Genomic DNA, 18,534 nt, shown 5'->3' on the forward strand with positions numbered 1-18,534 from the left:
GTTCTTTAATTATTAGAGAAGCTGAACATTTAAAATCGATTAATTATTGGTTTGTGAGTCATTTGCTCATTTTTTGCTTATAGGTTTTAAGTGATGTATGTGATAATGAGTAATCTTCTATATGTCATTTGTCTATTTTCACTTATATTCAATATGCAGATGATCAGCATTTTTATGAGATCAGATCATTAACCTTTATCCTTTGTGACTTATGCTACATTTCTTCTTTTTTTTTAAAAGTTAAAAATTCCTTAATTTTTTATTCCTGGTACTACTACTACTGTTTACAGGGCTATATACCTGATGTAATGAAAAGAAAAAAAAAAAAAAGCGATACGAGATGAAAGACTTCAGGAATGTACATCTAATTGACACTATATTGCATTAACCAATACCTGCACTTTGTTGTAAACTGTGGCTATGACAGTCCCAAACAAGCAGGCTTTCCTATTTAAGCTGCAGTAACTTTTCTGACTATGGATCATCGTTCCTTCTGTGGCAGATTTTTACAGTTCCTCTAATGCATTCGGGATGACTATTTCAAAGTAATCTGCAGCTTTCCTGACAACTTCTTGCTCTCTCTCCTACTATGATCTGTAGTCCTTTTCTTCAGAGTTGTTTTAGAACCTTCTGCTTCCATATCCACCACTTTTACCACCAGATCCATAACCATCACCATAGAGACTGCCCAGGTTTCTTCCACCAAAACTGCCTTTTTCACCGAAGTTTCCACCACAATACATAAAGTTGCCAGATCACCTCCACGATGTCTTGTGATCCAGCAGATGGCATTTCTTGTTTAGAAAAGGCCTTTTTCACTTCACAGTTAAGCCCATGAATAGTGTGGTATTTCTAAACAACAATTTTATCAATTCTATCATGATCATCAAAAGTTACAAAAGCAAATCCCCCTCTGCCTGTCTTCCATAATTTTTGTGGTTTCAATCTTGCCGTACATTTCAGATTTGTCTCTCAATTTATATTCTTCTGTATCTTCTTTAATAACCCCAATCAAAGTTTTCTTCGCTGTGAATTGGGCACCAGGCTTTACAGAATCCTCTCTAGAAATAGCTCTCTTTATTCTGGTAGAGGCCCATCAACCTTGTGTGGTCAGACACATGTTCTGCATCCACGTCTTCAACACAAGTATAAGTCACAAAACCAAAACCCCAGAAACATTTTGTTTGCAGGGGAGGGGAGTCTCTCATCACCACATGATCTGTAAGCGTGCCCCATTTTTCACAATGTTCTTTTAAACTGTCATCTGTAGTTTCAAAGCTCAAACAACCAAAAAAAGTGTTCTCAACTGCTCTGGTTCCTTTGGATCTTGGCCCTCTTTCCCCAGTGGCAGTGGCAATGGCAGTGTGGGTGGGTTGGGCTGGTGGGCAACTGGGCAGCAGTTTTACCTGTTTTGAGACCAGATTCGCCTCTTCCTACTTGAGTTCAATATCTGTGCTACATTTATTCTTAAAATACTTCTTCCTGTGTAAAGCTCGGGTTAACATTCATCTGGTAATTATAGATATTTATCTAAACTTTATATTAATTGCTATATCTCTAATACCTAGAGTACTACCTAGAACACTTAGTAAGTACTGCCTAGAACACTTAGGAAGTACAACACTTAGTAAAATATTTTTGCTTTATTGCATTAATTTTCAATTTTTTGCAAACATACAAAAACAGTTATCTAATCCATTTGTATGTCTTTTGATACGTGATCCAAAGAGAGGAGAGAGGAGTTTTTCCCTCCAAATGTATTTGTTTTTTCCTCTACTACCTTCTGAATAATCTTTTTCCTTGTCTCTTTTATGTGTGGTGCTTCCTTGTAGCAAGATCTAGTGGAAAGAGGAGACTCTGAAGGTAGAGAGAACCAGGATTCAATTCTTAGCATTGTTATTCATGGGGCATGTGAACTTAGGCAATTACTTGACCTGTTTTCAGTTTTTCTTCTCTTTGGAGGATAATAAATGCCTGCTCAACAAAGCTGTTGTAGAATTAAAGATAATATATAAAGTTCTTAGTATAATGCTGATAAAATATAAACAGTCAGCAAACAGTAGTTTTTACTCTTGATCATTAAGGTCTTGTGTATATACTAGCACTAGTTCTGAGTTGTTTGTCCTGTTTTGTTGATTCTTTGGATTTTGGCAGTATTCTTTTTTTAAAAAATAGTTTTTCTACTTCTGATCTCTGTCTGTCAAATAAATAAATAAAATCTTTTAAAAAATAGTTTTTAATATATTTAGTACAAATAGGACAAGTCCTTCAATATCACTTACAACTTTTATTCCATCTTTTCAATTTTATATTTTTAAAAGAAGTTATTGCTTGTTATTCCTGGTGAATTTTAGAATGATTGTTTATTGGAAAAGTTTTTTGTGATTTTGGTTAGAATTTCACTGAACCCCTACATTAATTTGGAAAAGGTGATATCTTTATACTCATTCAGTCCCTCGACTCTCATTTTATTTAAATTTCTTTTGAATCCTGTTAGGGTTCTTAGCTTTTTCTTACAGGTCTAATGCTGCCTATTAAAATTATTTCTAAGTATGTTATATTTTTAATATTTATTTTATTTTAATTTATTTTTTAAAGATTTTATTTATTTGACAGAGAGAGAGAGATCACAAGGAGGCAGAGAGGCAGGCAGAAAGAGAGAGAGGAGGAAGCAGGATCCCCACCAAGCAGAGATCCCGATGCGGGGCTCGATCCCAGGACCCTGAGATGATGACCTGAGCCGAAGGCAGAGGCCTCAACCCACTGAGCCACCCAGGCGGCCCTTTAATATTTATTTTAAATGGAGTCTTATTTTAAGATACTATAGCAGAAATACATGAAAACTTAATTTTTATGTATTGCACATAATCACTTCACATAGTTTCTTATTCTAATTATTTTTGAATTTATTATTTTGAGGTTTCTAGCCTAGCAAGCCACTCATAAATGATGATGATTTTGATCTTCATATCCAAAACGAGGATATAATTTTTATCTTGCATATATGTATGTATTAATAGTGATGGTCATCATTGTTATTTTTATATCTGATGTTTATGGAATTGTCTCTGTGATATCACTGTAAGAATATTGATTATTGGCCTAAATATATATTCTTAAGAATGTATTCCTGTCTAATTTCAAGGTGTAACTATAGAATAAATGGTTCTTGGAACTTACATTCTGTATTTTGGGTTTACTTGAAATGTTTTTTGTGTTTTTTTTTTTCAGGATGTTCAGCTAAAAGTAAAAACTTATTTGCTTGGAACAGATTTGTCTATATTTAAATATGATGATTTCATCTTTGTTTTGGATATAATCAGCAGGTACTGTGTGAGATCTTGTTTTATTCTTTAGTTTGAGTCATTCAACCATGATAATCAAAGAAATCATGAATCAGTGAGTTATGTATAACTTTTTTGTGGAAATGAAGACAATTGAACATTCATAATCCAATTTCTGCTGGGTATATGTGAATGTGTTTAAATATTTCTGCCCTTCAGATGTCTGTAAACCATAATGAATTTGTGAAAGTTAGAAATTCTTTAAACTTCCATTTTTATGGTGTGTTACCTTTGAAGAAAGATGACCTGGACTACTTTTGTTCTGTAATAAGGATGTTGGTGAAATTTACATAAATCTTTTTATCCAACTAGGTTGATGCAAGTTGGAGAAGAATTTTGTGGTAGCAAATCTGAAGTTTTACAAGAGTCCATTAGAAAACAGAGTGTCAATTATTTTAAGAACTACCATAGGTAAGAACTGTAATAAAACATGAATAGACTTATTTAGGTAATGAGAATACTTTGTCTAACACTTAAACCTTATAGCATTAATTGGTTTAAAACAGTTACTTTTGAATTTGAAAGAATTCATTCTTTGTAGCTCTTTTTGTGCTGGTTAAGGACATTTTTTTTTTTTGCCAAAAATACCATAAAATATTCTCATTTCTTATTTATTGTAAATTTTGATAGATTGTCCTGAAGCCTCAAAATGTTGAACTAAATATTGAACCAATTTCTTTATGGGTGAAAGATGATTATTATGTTGGAGTTCACCAAAAGATTTTGACCACTATCCTATATCTGTATACGTGGTGTGAGCTAGTAAGGAATTAGATCAGTAGAGGTAGCAGTCAGTGAGGGGTACTTGAAAGCATCTGCCTTTTAGGGGTAAGAAGGCTTCTGAAGAAGGCATGATATTCAGAATCTAGCTATAAAGTCAGAATTATGTATTACATTGCAAAACAGTAACTGCTGACTTTAGAAAGGGTGATTAGGAATGGTTTTGGGAATGGTGGAAGGTGGGATAGAGTGTTTAATTAGCAGTATGATTGTATGCTTAAAGCAGCAATAAATTGAGAGAGCTATTTATTAGACCTTTCCTTATATAAGATGGAGACTATACTATATCCCTTACATATTTTATCATTTAAATTGTTAGATCTTACTTTATTCCACATTTTAATTTTTGAAATTAAGTTTTGATTTTGTTGTTCTTTGGTGCCAGGGAAAGTAAGAATTTATTTATTTATTTATTTATTATAATTTTTTATGATATTTTATTTCATTGGGATTTTTCCTGTCTCACTGAAACACACACACACACACACACACACACACACACACATTTATTTATTTAATTATATTCAATTCTGCTTTTTCTTCTTGGTCAGAGTCAATAGTCATAGGTGCCGTGTCAGAAGAGAGATTATTGGACATCAAATCAATGATTAATCATTAAATATATTTAAGTATAAGTGTTCTTTATTATTGTGAACTATTAAATATGTTTAAGATTTAAACCGAAGCAGAGAATTTAAGTTTTGTAGTTGAATTCAAAGAATGTTTAGAGGCATCTAGGTGGCTCAGTGGGTTAAGTCTCTGCCTTTGGCTCAGGTCATGATCCCAGGGTCCTGGGATAGAGCCCTGCATCAGGCTTTCTGCTCAGCAGGGAGCCTGCTTCCCCCCACCCCTTTGCCTGCCTCTCTGCCTACTTGTGATCTCTCTTTCTCTGTCAAATAAATAAATAAAGTCTTTAAAAAAATGTTTAGAAGATTTATTTATTTTTTATTTTTAAAAAGATTTTATTTATTTGACAGACAGAGATCACAAGTAGGCAGAGAGGCAGGCAGAGAGAGAGAGGAGGAAGCAGGCTCCCTGCCGAGGAGAGAGCCCGATGCGGGACTCGATCCCAGGACCTTGAGATCATGACCTGAGCTGAAGGCAGAGGCTTAACCCACTGAGCCACCCAGGCGCCCCTGTTTAGAAGATTTTGAAAAAAAATTTTTAATTGACTAAACCTCAGGAGAACAGTGGTAAGGGGACAACATGAAACCTTAATGCTGCCTTTATTTATATATATATTTTTTCCCCATTAAACGTAAGCCCTCCTGAAACAGTGGCCTGGCTTGTACACATTGCTGTACTAAAGGAAGAGTTTTAAAATTATAAATGGGAAAGGATAAGGAACTATGAAGGAGCCAAAAGGCTCACTTACCTGTCACAATGAAAGCATGACAGGTGTCCATTTCCCAAAGATTACTTGTAGTCAGTAAGACAACTGGGAGACCTTTTGGTGTTCATAGTGACTGTACAACATGTGCAGTGAAGAAAAACCAACTCTGATTTATTTAATGGGTCTCCATTCTGCTTTCTACTTCACTTATTGTCCAAAAGTGTCTGTCATCTGCAGGGGCAGCCAGGTCTGGGCATTTCTAGACTATGACCATGATGGAGATTCCTCTCCAAAGTTTACCTTGATGAAATTAGACTATAGAAATGAATTATTGAGGGACACCTAGGTGGCTCAGTGGGTTAAAGTCTCTGCCTTCGGCTCAGATCATGGTTCCAGGGTCTTGGGATTGAGTCCCGCGTCGGGCTCCCTGCTCAGCGGGGAGCCTGCTTCCTCCTCTCTCTCTCTGCCTGCCTCTCTGCTTACTTGTAATCTGTCAAACAAATAAATAAAATCTTAAAAAAAAAAGAAATGAATTATTGAATGTTTCCAAAACACTCAACATTTTAATGGACTTCCCTTAGAAATATGTGTGAAATTTCTTTCCCATTGAAGAGACTATACAGTACTTTTAGAAGGAGAGCTGGACAGGGGAGATAGTACTCTTGGGTTCTTATACCACTTTCAGTGCTTGCCAGCTCCCTGATACTGGACAAATCATTTAACTCTCTGGCTGATTGCTCTGTCAAACTGCAAAAAGGAGTGGCTAGACAAAAAGATCTCCATAAATGTTGCCTGTAGATCTTGCCCTTTTTTCTTTCTGTGTTGTATATTGGAATACTGGAATAGGTTAAAAAATAAAAATTTAAATTTTCTAGAAGTATTCTTTTCTACCCCAGTATCAAAATCAGTCTAGTTAATATATTGGCTATGGTCATTCTCTCTCCCAGCAGCTGCCATTTGGAAAATTATAATAAAAATCATTTGGTAAAGTTAGTGCCAACTGTTAATGGGTTCTGCAGTAAATCTTTTTCTTTAGAAAGCGAGATAAACTTAACAGTTGGTTTAGAAATGATGCCAATGTACATAATACTGAGTTGACAAAAGTCATTATGTTAGTTAGTGATGAATCTATTAAATTCCAATTTAATATCTTCTTCATCAAATCATATTACATAAATATTTAAAAGTAGTATGAAACATGGTGAAATATAGATCAAGTGGGCTTTAATTTTGTTAATGGAAGTGTTAAAACATCCTTACAATTTGTTTCATAGTCTTCTACTGCCAAATAGAGCTCCTGAGAATCAAGAAATTCTTAGACCAAATTATTCTGACTTAGAGTCCACTTAGGCTATTAGTATAAGATGATGGCATAATAAAAAAGTGAAAATAGAAGCATTTTACTCTGTGGGTGGAACATCTATTTATATAAAGTGTACTCAGTTGCTTGTGGTAGTTGTATAAAAGTCTGTATGTCACTATCTTTTTCTAGGGCAAAATTACATGAGACTGTGAGGGAACACAGTCTCTATCAATGTGAATTCTTCTACAAAAATATAGTTTTATTCGCACAAATTCCTTAATGTTCAGTGTTAAGTTTGTATACATCCAACACTATCATTCTTCTGCCAGATGTGATAGAAGTCCCAAAAGCACAAATTATCTGATTTAAACAGTAATGTCTTAGAAATTATGTAGTTTAATTGCCAGAACATTCTATTTAACAAATGCATGTTAATTTGTAATTACTCTAATGATTAAGGCTTATAAAATATTTTTAAGGATTCTAAAGGTCCAGCAACTGGTGTTAAAAGAGGAGAGAGATCATCTCTCCTTTTAGGGAGAAAAACTTTCCCATGGTCTGAGGGTTTATTTTTATAGTATTGAAAGTATAGAAAGTATCAGAAGTATAGAAAGGTTTTTATTTAAAGTATCTTTAAAATGTGTGTTTCTAGAATCAAGTTTATTACCCATATAATTCTTTTTGTTTTCTGCCTGGACTGATTTAATCTTTTTTTTTTTTTCCTAAAGATTTTATTTATTTATTTGACAGAGAGAGTCACAGCAAGAGAGGGAACACAAGTAAGAGGAGTGGGAGAGGGAGAAGCAGGCCCCCGAGGCAGGGCTTGATCCCAAGACACTGGGATCAAGACCTGAGTGGAAGGCAGCCTAAGTGATTTAATCTTTTTTATTTTTTTGAGTACTGAGCCTTCTATCTTCAAGAACTCACTTACTTTTTCTCCTCCTCATATATTCTCTGCCAAATAAGCGTTTTTGGCTATGGTTTCAGAGCGGGCAGTAAATAAATGTTCAGTAGTTTTAGTTTTTTTATGCTAGAACTCGAGTTTTTTTTTTTTTTTTTTTTTTTTTTTTAAGGAAACAGTCTAACAAACGTAAAGGTTTAAATCTATAAGTGCCCAACCTGTTTTAACTACTATTGTTGTGTAACGAACTATCCTGAAACTTAAGGGTTTAAAACCACCATCATTTTGTCATGATTTCATGTAATCTGTGAGTCAGGAATTTAGGAAGAGATGAACTGAATGAGTCTGCTCCTTAGAGGATTGGCTGCGGTGACTGAGTAGTACTCAGCTGACGGTAGGGTTTGTCTAGAGGATCCAGGATGGCTTTGCTTGCACCTTGGTGGAGGTGGCTAGAAGGATGTACATAGTTGAGTTTGTTAGCCAGAGTGCCTGCATGTGGTCTTTCCAGTATGATGAATAGGGGTGGTTGGACTTCTCTTATACGGCACCTGGCTTCCCACAGTACTAGTTTTCCAAAAGCCAGATCAAACCTTCATGGCCTTTTCTGATGTAGGCTTAGAAATCATGCAGTCCTTCTACCATATTCCACTGAATACAAGCATGTCATGAGGCTACCCAGATTCAAGAGGAGGGAAATTTGTTGGGGAAGTGGTAAGGTCATGTTGTATAAAAGAATGTGTGTGGGATATGAGGTAATTATTGCAACTTTCTTTGCTATGTTCCTTAGGAAAATAGGGGCAATATTTTAAGAAAGCAAATGTTCCTGGACTTGGTGGTAATGGTACCAATAAATTATCTTTAATATTTAAAATACTTTAAATTAGATTATTTAAAAGTAAAAACATACAGGTTTCTAAACTGTACAATAGGGCTTAAATTTTAGAGTTAAAATGAGAACAAAGTCTTCATGGTATCTTTCTGATGTTAGACTAACTCCCTCTGCCATAGTATATATAATAGTGGTAGACCATTCTTAAACTCCTCTTAGTTTATACTGTTGTTATTGATTTCCAGTATTCTTCTTGTGTTTGGGGCAGTGTGGTGTTATCAGTGGTCTTGGGTTCCTACCTATGTACTAACTAGCTTTACCACCTCTGTAATTTGGTTTTTTTTATTTCTATGAGCATCAAGTTTTTTCTCTTTAAATGTGACAGGCTTATAGCAGAACCTTTACCTTCCTTGAAGTGTTTGATTTTATCATTTGTTTTGGAACCTGCCTTTTACTGCATCAAGTCTTTTATCAGGTTAATTACAAGATCTGCATTTCACACAGTTCCAATTCATGGATTTTTTTCCCCTTTAATTAGTAGGTCAGCATATTTGAGATGCTTCTTAGATTGGTTATTGTCTTCTTTACAATATTTACCCTTTAAAATCTTCTAAATTTTATTTGAATTGTACCTGTTCTTTTGTACACCATGGAGCTTCTTTGTATCCTATTTGTATCTTGTTTCTTAAAGACATAGGGGGCACCTGAACTGCTTAAATGGTAATAATTAGGTTTGCTTTTGACATACTATGTCAGCATTCATTTCTGTTATTCAGCATTTGATTGCAGTTTGTAGTTTATGTACTCAATGCTTTTTCATCATAACTGTTATTCTTTATGTGTATTAGTAGAGTCAAATAGAGAAAAAAACAAAATGCAGATCTTCCAATTTGTGTAAAATCGTTCTTGGGCAAAGAGATGTTAAAGGAAATTTTTCGTAGCTTTAACGAATCAATTTGGATAATATTAATGAATTTATCATTCACAGTCACAAAATAAGTAACTATGTTTTGACTATGTTTTTTCAACAGTGGTGCAATGAAAAGAACAAGATTTGGAAATTAGGGTCCCTCTGCTGTCTACTAATCGTGACCTTGTGACCCTTCACAAGTGGATTAATATTGCCTAAGGCCCTCTGTGGCCATATTTTTAAAACAAGCTTGCCTTTATTGCATACAGTTTAGTTAGGGGAATGAGAGGATTGTTAAGATTTTTTTCTTTTGGAAAAAATTTATTACAGTGTAATATAAAATGTACACATCTTAATGTACAACTCCATAAATTTTTACGTATATGTATACCACATAAACCACCTAGGTTAAGATACAGAGTTTTTCCACTGCCCTGGAAGGATCTCTTCTGTCCTTTCTCATTTAAAACCATCCTTAGAGATAACTGCTATTTTGGCTTCTATCACTATTGATTAGTCTTGCCTGCTTTTAGCATTGTATAAATATTTTTTATGCCATTCTGAATTGTTTTGCTTTTTTTGTTTTTGTTTCTGTTTTTGTTTTTTTGCTTTTTATTTAAAGTTTATAGTTATTTCTTGCACATACTCATACATGTATACACATACACATATATGCATATTTAAGCTGATTTAGGATATTGACCTGAAATTCCTGTAATCTGGTGGTTAAAGCATTTTATTAAACCTAATAATTAGTTGGGAGATTCTTTTGAATTTTCTATATATACAGCTATGCCATTTGTGAATAATGATGGTTTTATGTATTCATTTCTAATCTTTATACTGGTTAGGACCTCTGGTACGCTTTTGAGTAGAAGTGGTGACAAGGGGTATCTTTATTGTGCAGTGCTTTGTCAGTAGGTATGATATTTGTGGAAGGCTTTTATAGATACTCTATGTCAGATTAAAGAAATTCCTAAGAGACAAAATGTACTTTAAGTCAAGAGATATTGCTAAAAATAAAGAGAATACTTTCATAATGATAAGAGAGTATTCATTAGGAAGATAAAACAATCTTAAACTTGTATGCCTATACTGACATAACTCCAAGACATATAAAGCAAAATATTTAGACTAAAAGGAGAAATAGATAGTTCTATAATACTGGAATTTTTTTGTGTGCCACTTTAAGTGATTGATAATGGAAGCAGAAAAAAGTCACTAAGGATATGTGTTCGACCAACATATTTAATAACATTTGCCTCTTTTTTATGTATATGTGTGTGTGTGTGTGTGTGTCCGTGCCTGTGTGAGAAACAAAACAATTGCAGAGTACTTTTTTCAAGAGCACACAGGAGTTTATCAAAATTGATCATCCACTGTGCCATAAAGCAAGTTCTTTAAAAATGTCACAGGATTGAAATCACAGAGTTTACGTTCTCTGACCACAGTGAAATTAAACTAGAAATAAATGACAGAGATAACAAGAAAATGCACCCATGTTTGGAAATTAAGCAACCTATTTCCAGTGATCAAAGAAGAAAACATATAGGAGTCAGAAAATCTTTTTAAATGAATAATAGTAATAATAAAACCATGGCATCAAAGTTACGGGATTCATAGCAGAAGGGAAAATTTCTAGCTGTAAGTGCACTTTTTGGAAAAGAGGAAAGTTTGAAAATTAGTGCCTTAACTTTCCATTTCAAGAAGTTACAAAAGTGACAGTGAATTAAACAAAAGGAAAGATAGGGAGGAAAATTATAGAGTAGAAATCAATGAAATAAAAAGCAAATACGTAATAGAATTCTATACTAGCAAGACTGAACAAAAAGAAAAAAAAAAGATACAAATTACCAATATCAGCAGGACTTTATCTATAGATCCTATACATTAAAAATGTAATAGTATATCAACTATTCTTCAGTTTAAAAAAAAGAATGCAGTAAATGTGTAGTGATATAGATACATCATAAAATGATAGGAACAACTTTATGCTAATAAAATGGACAATGTAGATGAATTGAACAAATTTCTTATAAAACCGACTTAAGAAGCTGACAAAAGTAAAATACAGAATATCTGCTAGACTGTGTCTTTTAAAGAAATTAACTCTATACTTATTTATTTACTTTTTTAGAATTTATTTATTTATTTGACAGAGATCACAAGTAGGCAGAGAGGCAGGCAGAGAGAGAGAGAGAGAGAGAGAGAGGGAGAGAGAGAAGGAAGCAGGCTCTCCACCAAGCAGAGAGCCAGTTGCAGGACTCAATCCCAGGACCCTGAGATCATGACCTGAGCTGAAGGCAGAAACTTAACTCACTGAGCCACCCAGGCGCCCGACTCTATACTTTTTTAAAAAAATATTTCATCTCTAGCCTGCTGCCTTCTGTGGTAAATTCTATCCACCATTTAAAGAGAAATATCAACGCCAACTCTTTCAGAGAACAGAGAAAGAAAGAATGCTTCCTAACTTACTTTATGAAGCCAGCATAACACTGATACCAAAACATAACAAGGATATTACAAAAAAGAAAAATTATAGGGAAGTGTCTCTTAAGAATGTGGAACACTACATCAAAAACTAATGATGTACTGTATGGTGACCAACATAACACAATAAAAAATATATATATATAATCACCTAGGAGATTTTTTTATAGGCATTTGATGACTTCCAAGGGAATAAGCATCATATGCTAGTGTCTTAAAAAAAAAAAGAACATAGATGTAAAAATTCTAAACAGATATTAGCAAATTACATTCAATGATATCTAAAAAGGATAATGACATCACAAACAGTAATAGTATAGGAGAAAAAGGTTAGCTGAATATTTAATATTAATTTAATTTACCAGTTAACAGAAGATAGGGAAAAAAATCCCATAAGGATCATTATAGTAGATGAAGAAAAAAAATTTGATAAAAATTCCACCCTGTTTCATAATTATAAGAAATCATGCTTGTAATTTTTACTTTCAAATTATGGCCTTATATTTAAAGTTTGTGTCTTACTTTGTTTGTTGTTGTTTTTAAATCCAGTCTGATGTATTTTGTTTGAACTAGTTGGTTTTTTTTTTCCTGTTTCTATTTAATGTATTTATTGGTATAGTTGTGTTTAAATCCATCATATTGCTGTTTTATATCTAGAAGTGTTAATCTTTTTACATTTATATTTTGTCTTCCTTTATTTTGGATTGATCATGCACATTTTTTAGTTTAATACTATTTGGTTTCTCAGCCTTTTAAAAATAGATTCTTTGAAAAACAATCTGAGGGGTTTGAAGTAGCATGGGGGTGGAAGTTTGGGGTACCAGTGGTGGGTGTTATAGAGGGCACGGATTGCATGGAGCACTGGGTGTGGTGAAAAAACAATGAATACTGTTATGCTGAAAATAAATAAATTTAATTTAAAAAAATAGATTCTTGTAGTGGTAACTGTCTTTTCAGTATGCACCCCTGTTCTGTTACTGTTGACCATAGGTTAGTTTAGTGGAATAGTGCAAGAACTAACTTTGTAACTGCATTTATCTTTTCTTACACTTTTAGTGTTTTTATGTTTTTATCATATGCTTCTACTTTCCATCTTGTTTCCTGTATACTCTTTATCCAGAGGGTTCACTAAACTGCTTTTGTCTGTGAGTTAGTGCCTTTTATCACTGTAATAGTTTTATATTATTATGTAATAAATGGACATGAGTTTAACAGCTTAAAACAAAACCCATTTATTATGTCACAGTTCTGAGGTTAAAAGTCTGGATCAGCTTGTTCAGGTGCCCAGCTTTTAGGTATTTCACAGGGCCGAAATCAAAGGACCAGCAAGACTGGTCTCTGATCCAAAGACTTTGAGGAGGAATCCATATCTGAGCACATTCAGGTTGTTGGCAGAATTCAGTCTTTTTTTTAGGACTGAGATATTTTCATGGTGGCTGTCAGCTTGGGAACATTCTCAGCTTCTAGAAGCTTCTCTCCAGTACTTGTACATGACTGTTTTCAAGTTAAAAGCCAATAATGACACATAGAGTTTTCTCATGCTTTAACACAGACAGGGGAATTTGACACAGACACAGAGAAAGAGATACACACAGGAGAAAGTAATGAGAAGACTGGCAGAGATTAGAGAGCTAAGACCCCAAACCGAAGAATGGTGATAGCCACCATAAACTGAAAGCTGCAAGGAATAGATTAGATTGGTAGATGATGTGAGAGGGTAGCCCTGCTGACACCTTGATTTCACTTAGTGATACTGGTTTCAGACTCTGGCCTCCAGAACAATAGGAGAATAAATTTCTATTGTTTTAAGTCACTCCATTTCTGGTGGTTTATTACAGCAGCCACAGGAAATCAATACAAAGTGGAATTGCAGGGTTAAGTGGTAACTTTATGTTTAACAATTTGAAGAACTACCGAACTGTTTTCCAAAGTGATTCTATCATTTTAAATTTCCATCAGCATTGTATAAGGACCCTTAATTTCTCCAAGTCCTTATTGACACCAGTTATTGTCTGTCTCTGATGATAGCTATCCTAGTGGGTATGAAGTGATGTCTCATTATGTTTGTGACTGTTGATACTCAGCATCTTCTTATATGCTTATTGGTCATTTGTCTGTCTTCGCAAAAATGCTTATTTAAAGCCTTTGCCCATTTTTCAGTTGGGTTGTTTGTCCTTTGTTGTTGAATTGTAAGAGTTGTAAACATTTGTGGTTTTAGTTCTTACATTAGGTCTGTGGTCTATTTTAGTTATTTTTTGTATATGTGAGATTCAGACATACCACTTTTGGGATACTATTACCTCTTCAAAACTGCTTCCGTTCATTCTATGTTCTCCATTCAGTTGTGTGCATACTAGATATTTTGACTGTCTCATTTATCTTTTATCATCTTTTCTGTTGCTTCCATTTTTGTTTTCAATTTGTGCTTCACTTTGGATAGTTTCTATTGATATGTCTTTGAGTTCATCGAGCCTCTTCTGCTTAACCAATTTTTAATTTGAGGTAATTATTTTTTTTAAGTTACAGAATGATTCTGTTTTTTATTTTATTATTGCAGTTCTTTGAACTTCTCCTTTCTTTCATTTTGTACATCTTTTTTTCTGTATTTTATTTAAGTTAATTATGATAGTTATCTTAAAGCTCCCTTCTGTTAATTCTAATATTTGAAGCAGCTTTTGCTTTTTTACAGAATTACCCATTTATTACCTCTTTACTTTAGAAATCTGAATTTTTTAAAAAAATTTTAGGTTTTGTGTTTAGCAGGTTAGTAGTAACAATGAAGCTGTTATAAGACGGGGAAAAGTAGGACAGGCACTGGCCATTTATTTCCTGGGTCAACTGGAAGGAAGTAGTGACTTTTCTGGAACTGCCTATACAATGTACTGATTACTCAAGATAGACAGTAAACCATAATAGCATTAAAAAAGAGAGAAGATATCAATGTGATGTAAGTGATTTGTGCAGTGCTGGCTCTGGAAGTGCTATACTTGATAATTTAATTTGTAAGTGCTGTGTAGAGATAGGCCCTGAGCTAAATATATTTAGAAAGTGATAATTATCTTGATCTTGTGGCTTACTAAGTATGATTAAGATCTTTGCTATTTAGCATAAAGCATTTATTAGTATTAATGATCTCATAAACTTTGTAAATTATTCCTCTGTTTTTTGGCATTGATAAATGATTAGCTAGGGATGTTTTAAGTATATGAGTTGGGGAGTTGCTTTTAGTTTCATCCCTTAATAAAAATATCATTTCCTGTACATTCATTATTTTTGTAATATAGTAGAGATATTGTGAGTTTAGTAAATATTTGAGAGTTTTTTTCTCTTAAAGATGATAAAACATTAACAAGTAAAATGTGTTTGCTGTGTTTGGTATGAATAGATTCTCAAAGTTGATTATGATTGTGATGATTATTCTACAATAAATAATTTATTTTCTTAATTCTTGTGTACAGTGGACTTTTCCTCTAACTTCTTGGAGTGTTTGGTTTTTTTTTTTTTTTTTTTTAAGAACACGGCTTGATGAACTGAGAATGTTTCTAGAGAATGAGACCTGGGAGCTTTGTCCTGTGAAGTCAAATTTCAGTATCTTGCAACTTCATGTGAGTGTCTCTTAGAAACAAATGCATCTATCTTTTATTTAGTTGTCTTAAAAAAAAAAAACCCAGATATTAAAAAGTCTTTTATAAAATCATTTAATTAAAGAATAGCACCTTTCTTTCCTTGCTTAAAAGTGAGTAATAGCCACCTTTTATGGATGTGAAAATCTGTCTCTTTTTACAAATTCAGTTTATATACTTGAGGAAAACTCTTTTGCCTGATCTTTTTCTTCTGATTTCAGAAAGAGATCTGCTTTATTTAAATTTTGCAGAAAATTAATCAGTTGTATTTTGATGGTCTTTAATGAAAAAGCTTATGTTCGCAGAATGCTTGAGATTTTGTTTGTTTGTCATTTCTTTTTATTTTTTTTAAAGATTTTATTTATTTTTTTGACAGACACAGATCACAAGTAGTCAGGGAGGCAAGCAGAGAGAGAGGAGGAAGCCGACTCCTTGCTGAGCAGAGAGCCCCATATGGGGCTCGATCCCGGGATCCTGGGATCATGACCTGAGCTGAAGGCAGAGGCATTAACCCACTGAGCCACCCAGGCGCCCCTGTTTGTCATTTCTTAAAGGAACTAAAAGGTTTTTAACTTATGTTGCAACTCATAAATGTGTGTGTAGTGAGACAGGGCTTCAGAATTAAAAGCGGCATTTACAAAATATACTCTTAACTAATTTTTATTAGTTAACTAGTTCCTTGAGTCCTCATAGGATATGTAATCTGTGAAAATATTAACTGATTTGTTTTCCCTTGGTTGAAACAAATTACAGATAAATACTCCTTGTGTGACAGATGGTGTCCTACAAATACCAAATGTCAAAATACAGTGTATAAACTTAGGTCCCTGTATAGAAGGTCCAGTATGTTCAGATGTTCAGATTTTACCTCTGGAAGGAATGGCTTTCTAGAAATAATTTTCTTATTCTAGATAAATGTAAAGAATACATGATTAAAAGTCTTTAACAGGGACAGTCTTTGTGCTTATATTATATAATAGCTTTCTTACCCAGCTCTATCATATTCCTTTCCTAATGTGGAAATACTAAATACACGTCAATTAATAAATGCTTTAGGGACAGCAAAATTAACAATGATTGTAACATTGTTTTAGATTTCTTCCTTCCTTTCTTTCTTTCTTTCATCTTTCTTTCTTTTAGAGAAAGCTAGCATGCACCAGGGCTGGGGTGTGGGTGGAGAGGCAGAGGGAGAAGGAGAGAGAAACTGAAGCCGACTCCACTCTGAGCTTGGAGCCTGACACAGGACTCAGTCTCACAGCCCTGACATCATGACCTGAGCTGAAACCAAGAGTCGCATGCTCAACCAATTGTGCCACACAGGCACCCCAACATTATTTTAGAATTCTTTTTTTTTTTTTTTTAAGATTTTATTTATTTATTTGACAGAGAGAGATCACAAGTAGGCAGAGAGGCAGGCAGAGAGAGAGAGGAGGAAGCAGGCTCCCTGCTGAGCAGAGAGCCCGATGCGGGACTCGATCACAGGACCTTGAGATCATGACCCGAGCCGAAGGCAGCGGCTTAACCCACTGAGCCACCCAGGCGCCCTATTTTAGAATTCTTAAATAAGGCGATTCCTTAATATTACTTAGAATTCTAACATTGATGTTAGAATCCCTATTTAAATAGTTTTATTTGAATTTTTATTTAATCATCAAATTATGTCTCTGTGTATGAGCACGTATACTTGGTGTAATTACCGTTTTTTACAAGATACATTTGAAATATTTACATCCCAGTGAGCATTATCTCCTTTGGTTACCTTGAATTTTACAAGATTTTGCCTATAGTAACAATACCGTATTACGCACTTAACATTTTTTTAAGAGACCAGATCTTGGAGCACCTGGCTGACTCAGTATACAAGAGTATACAACTCTTGATCTTGGGATTGTGGGTTCCAGCCCTACATTGGATGTGGAGATTACTTAAAAATAAAATCTTTTTTTTTTTTAAAGAGGGTAGATCTCATGTTAAGTATTCTAGCAACAATTTTAAAAAGTAGTTACTTTGAAATTATTCACAACGGAGATAGTGTTCTCTTGACACATGTTCCTATAGATCTGGTTTTTAAAAAAATCATTAATTTATAGTCACCCCTAGTTTAGAATTATAAAAATAATGGCATCATTTTTGAGCATTATGATGGATCTGATTTAATGTGTAGCTGCACTTTAAAAAGAAAATAAACACATCACTTGAAATTTAATAGATGTATGTAATTTTTAAGATTACCTTCAAATATGAAAGATTTTTAAAATTTGAGATTAATATTAAAAAGATCAAAAGATAAAAGAAAAATGTGTACCAAACTTTTGTAAAAAAAATCAAGAATTTTTAAAAAAATTTTATTTATTTATTTGACAGAGATCACAAGTAGGCAGAGAAACAGGCAGAGAGAGATGGAGAAGCAGGCTCCCCACTGAGCAGAGAGCCCGATGTGGGACTCGATCCCAGGACCCTGGGATCATGACCTGAGCTGAAGGCAGAGGCTTTAACCCACTGAGCCATCCAGGTGCCCAAAAAAAATCATCAAGAATTTTATAATTCAAAGGAACTTTATTTTTTTTTTTAGAAGATTTTATTTATTTGATATATAGAGAGAGTACAAGCAGGTAGAACGACAGAGGGAGAAGTAGGCTCCCCGCTGAGCAAGGAGCCCGATGCGGGTCTTGATCCCAGGACCCTGAGATCATGACCTGAGCTGAAGGCAGACACTTAACTGACTGAGCCACTCGGGCGTCCATCAGAGGAACTTTAGAGATTATTCCATCTCTTCCACTAATAAGCAATGTGGTCTTAAACTTGGCACTGAATCCCTTTGGACTACTTTGGTTTCCGCATCTGAGAACAGCTCTTTAGTTTTAGCATTGTGGTTCTCCTACTGGAGGTTGACTCTCTCATTTTACTGATGAAGAAATTGAGGCACAGAGAAGCCAGGTGACAGTCCCAACATTATATAGGAAGTTAATGGATTAATGGCAAATCTTAGGTCTAGAAGACCTATCGTCTGACCTCACCGTG

General features: G+C 34.1%; 1 protein-coding gene across 1 annotated transcript in view; it reads left to right on the forward strand.

Annotated features, from left to right (window-relative positions):
- Positions 1-18,534, forward strand: part of VPS50 (VPS50 subunit of EARP/GARPII complex) — a 128,700-nt gene that overhangs the window by 65,748 nt on the left and 44,418 nt on the right. Inside the window, exons 15-17 of the mRNA XM_044246030.1 lie at positions 3,232-3,326; positions 3,657-3,755; positions 15,405-15,495. Coding sequence (XP_044101965.1) covers positions 3,232-3,326; positions 3,657-3,755; positions 15,405-15,495 — 285 coding nt within the window. The remainder of the gene's footprint in view (positions 1-3,231; positions 3,327-3,656; positions 3,756-15,404; positions 15,496-18,534) is intronic.

Source organism: Neovison vison, chromosome 4 (assembly GCF_020171115.1).
Source record: "Neovison vison isolate M4711 chromosome 4, ASM_NN_V1, whole genome shotgun sequence".
Taxonomy (NCBI): domain Eukaryota; kingdom Metazoa; phylum Chordata; class Mammalia; order Carnivora; family Mustelidae; genus Neogale; species Neogale vison.